General features: G+C 35.6%; 1 protein-coding gene across 1 annotated transcript; it reads left to right on the top strand.

Annotated features, from left to right (window-relative positions):
- Nucleotides 710-1902, top strand: LOC104710179 (transcription factor VIP1-like). Its single transcript, XM_010426740.1, has 4 exons — nt 710-1104; nt 1193-1325; nt 1423-1510; nt 1637-1902. Exons 1-4 carry the CDS (start codon nt 710-712, stop codon nt 1900-1902), a joined length of 882 nt encoding a protein of 293 aa, XP_010425042.1.

The raw sequence follows: 4235 nt of genomic DNA, 5'->3' as shown, positions 1-4235 counted from the left end.
TCAATTACCAAAAGTAATTAAACAACTTGCTAAAATAACTTAATAGCAAAATTAAAGACCATGTCAACTGAGAAGTAAAAGTTAAACAACATGCTAAAACTAAGTCAATAGCAAAGATAAATAACTTGCCAAAATAGCTATTCACTAGTGAAAATATGCAATGTACCAAAACTTTCTCACTAGCAAAAGTAAATAACATGCCAAAATAAATAATTTAATTAAGATTGAGTCAACCAAAAACTATAATGACCATTTATACTACCTAAAAACACAAACTTCATTTAAGTATTTTGACTTCAAAAAATAAAAGTTAATTTACTGACAAAAAATAAGATTAATTCCTGAAACATGAGCCTCCACTTAATCAATATAAAAGAAAACAACAATCATATTCTAGTTTCTCATATCATTCTGTTCAACTTTCGTAGTTCATTGTTGAACCTAAGGTAATAAGTACTCTTTCTTCTTTGGTCAACGTTTGTTCTTCTTTTTCTATAAATTGATTGAGTGATGACAATCTCGATTGAAAATAAATGATCTTCGATAATTTTAAATTTTAATCATAGTTTTAAACTGTTATTTTTTTCCCATTTATCTATTCGTTTTTTTCGCACGCAAGAAAGATAAACGATATACGTATAAAAAATAACTTTGATATATATGATGCAGATACTCTCATTGTTTTGTTGGTCTTCTACAATCCTTAACAATGAATGGATGGGACAATATCACTCCTTCCGAACCACTGTCGAGGATGATGCAGCGGTCGGCTTTCTACTCCTCCTTGCCGCCTTTGAGCCTTTCTCCGTCGTCATTACGTAATCATCCACTAAGATCGCTGAGCCTTTCTCCAACGTTGTTACGTGGTTCTTCGTCATCGGCTGATGTGGAGGATATAGACTCCTCCATTAGGCTCAACGAAAACCCTACATCGCCTCCTTCGATTATGAGACACTACAGGAGTGTTTCGGTGGATAGTTGTTTCAATGACTTCTTGGAGCTGCCTCTTTCTCCTACCAGTTCGGTTGATGGAGACTGCGCGAATACTTTGGACCTCGAGTTTGGTAAAGATGAGGGCAGACCTGATCCTAAGGAAGTGAGAAGGTAAGTACTGGTTAATTAAATCTTTCTTTTTCCTCATTTTTTTCTTTTATCATACATTTACGATTCATCGACGTGAATGGTCTTTCAGAATCTTGGCAAACAGAGAGGCAGCTGCAAGTTCAAAGAAGAGGAAGTCACAGTACCGTATTGACTTGGAATGCAGAATAAAGTATCTTGAAAAGGCGATCATGTTGATGCAAAAAAAAGAGAAGCTTTTGGAGGTGAGACATATCACATTACCAAGTATATAAACTTGTCATATTCTATCTAAACGGTTTATCCGTTCATGTAAGGAATTTATATTGTTGTTGCATGCAGAAAGATAAACAAATGTTGGTTGATGAAAAGGAGGAAATCAGGATTCGACTTGAATCGCTGAAGCAACAGACAAAACTCCATCCTGACGGTACCATCACCTAATTAATTTTTATTGATACTTTAGCAAGTTCTTTGTTCTGCAATCTATAGTAAATGTTTGAACTTTAAGATTTAAGGCTGTTATATGTTAACAAAATAATTCGATTGCATGCAGATATTGAAAGTCTAAAGGGGACGACAACGTTGAACGGACAAGTGAGTGTGGAAGCACAACGGCTGAAGGAAGTATTAGCATCGAACGAACAATTGATGATAGAAGTGCAGCGGCTAAAGATGGTAATAGGAAAAGTGATGCATAACGACAGCCAATCTGATGGATTAAACATGTATCAAAATGACCCAAACATGTTCCAGCAACTCATCATCAATGAGTCCAACCAACCACAGACAAGCAGCCCTGATTTTTATGGACAAAACTAAGGGAGTTGGGGTGACTTTGACAATCCTATGGGATCAAGGATTGAAGTTATATATATATATTTTTTTTAATATATGTTTTGAGAGTACAAAAATCTATCTGAATAGTCTTACTCACAAACCAAATTCAATATAAAGTATATATAGATTTGTTGAAAATTGATTGTAACCATGAAGTTTCAAACAATATGACATATTTATTTCTGTTTTGTTTTATCCAGTTATGTTTTTCAAAGGGTGTTTTTTTTAGGTCCATACTTGCGAGCATATGTAACTTTATTTCTCTATGATAATTTAAATAATTTTTATTAATTTTCTTTTTGTCAACAACTTTTATAAGTTGTCTTAATATATTTTAAGTAATATAATATTTTTTCTAGTTGAAAATCACATACAAGGGAGCCAAACATCTCCTATTTCTTGAAAGAAAAACATGAATGGAGACCAAGGACGTGTTAAACTCTCTCTTTTTTTTTTCTTAATTAAAGCAGTTGTTTTATTAGAGCTATTCTATTTGCCAAGCACTCCTGCTTGGATAAGTCTTATGTAATATATCAAACACTAATAATTTCATTTAATATAAATAATAAAACCATAATATAATTATTAATATCACATATGACCTAGTTTGACATATAACTTAGCTACTTACAATTTTGGTAAACTGATGGAATAAGATTTATAATTACTTTTGGTATAGAGTTAGAAATAACACAAATTTAGTTATTATAAATTTACAAATATTATATTAATTTAAGGTTTAGTTATCAAATTTTCGATTTTATCTGTTTTATATAAGATAGGAAACTTTAAATATTTTTTTTGGTATGAAATAAGAGATAATGTCTCCTATGTTTTATGAAAAATTAAAGAATTACAAACGAACATCACGTGGGATCGAAGACCCATTAACATCGTCTAACATCACTGAACGAACAACATCAGGACAAACAGTAAAAGAATGGTAACCAAACGGTAAAGAAAACACATAGTTTGCTAACCCATCAGCAAGACGTTTAGCCTCCATATACACGTGAGAAATACGGACTATCCAGTCCCTCGAGATAAAGCCATAGCAAAGTCGTACTAGGAATGACAAAGGATGCAAATCATCAATCCCTGTCTGAAGAAAATCAACCACTACCGCTGAATCTACCTCCAACTCCACACAAGTCGCGCGATACTCACAAGCAATATGTAGGCCATAATAAACACCCCACAGTTCCGCTAAAGGAGCGGAACACATGCCAATATTCAAACCAAACCCTCCTGCCGTAGCCAAGCCAGGATTCCCCCGAGAAGACCCATCAGTGTTCAGCTTTAACCAGTTCCCTCTCGGTTTAACCCACGAAACAAATCTCTCCACCTGAGCAATAGCCTGCCCATGAGGTCATGACTTGACATGAGCCTAGATCACTTCTTTGGCCAAGTCTTTAATAAACTTCACACGGTCCTTGCACTTACCATTGGTATCAAAAACATTACCACATCTCCATTTCCATCCCCATCAAATGGCCATCACAAATAGTGTGGCCCAAGGAACCTCACTCACTACCACCTTATCCCTGAGATTATCATACACCCATTCAAATAAAGACTGTGTAAAAAAACTATCTCTGTGTCGTTGCGGGATAATTTGGCTCCACACAGCAGACATAGCAGGAAAATATATTAACCCATAGAGAATTGTCTCCTGCCCTCCTTTGCATACCTGACATAAACAATCATGATAAAGGTGTCTTCTCTTTCTCTCCACATTCGTCATTACCACTTGATTCACGCTGAGCCACAAAAAAACCTTCACTCTTTCTGAAGCAATCAACTTCCATACATGATAAAACAACTTACTAAGATCTGATCGAGGTGTAGCATCTCGAGTTAAAAAACTATATGTAGACCAAACCGTGAACTTTCCATCCAAACTCTCACCCTACGAAATTCGATCCTTCGCACCAATAACATTTTCCAACACTACAGAGTACAGGCGCAACCAAACATGATCTGGTACATATGGAGCTATCTTATCCAATATCCAACCTTGCCCATTTCTCCACACCTCAGACATCGTTACTAAGTCATCTTCATCCGGTAAAGGTCCTATCAAACAATCACAAAGGGAAACATGTAACCTCCACTTGTCCTGCCAAAAAAGAATTCTCTGGCCATCATCCAATATCGAACTCAAGCCTGGTATCACCACCTCTCGTTAGCCCAATCCCACGCTTCACCAGGTAGAGGACCAAGTTCCATTAGGCACAAGCCAAGAGAGATTATACACTCCTTTCACCTTATATTTAGTATGCAACACCTCAACCAACAAACTCCCTGAGTCATTT

This window comes from Camelina sativa, chromosome 1, assembly GCF_000633955.1.
Source record: "Camelina sativa cultivar DH55 chromosome 1, Cs, whole genome shotgun sequence".
NCBI classification, from domain to species: Eukaryota; Viridiplantae; Streptophyta; class Magnoliopsida; order Brassicales; family Brassicaceae; genus Camelina; species Camelina sativa.
The sequence above is the reverse complement of the archived record's forward strand: the minus strand, read 5'-3'. Positions and strand labels throughout refer to the sequence as shown.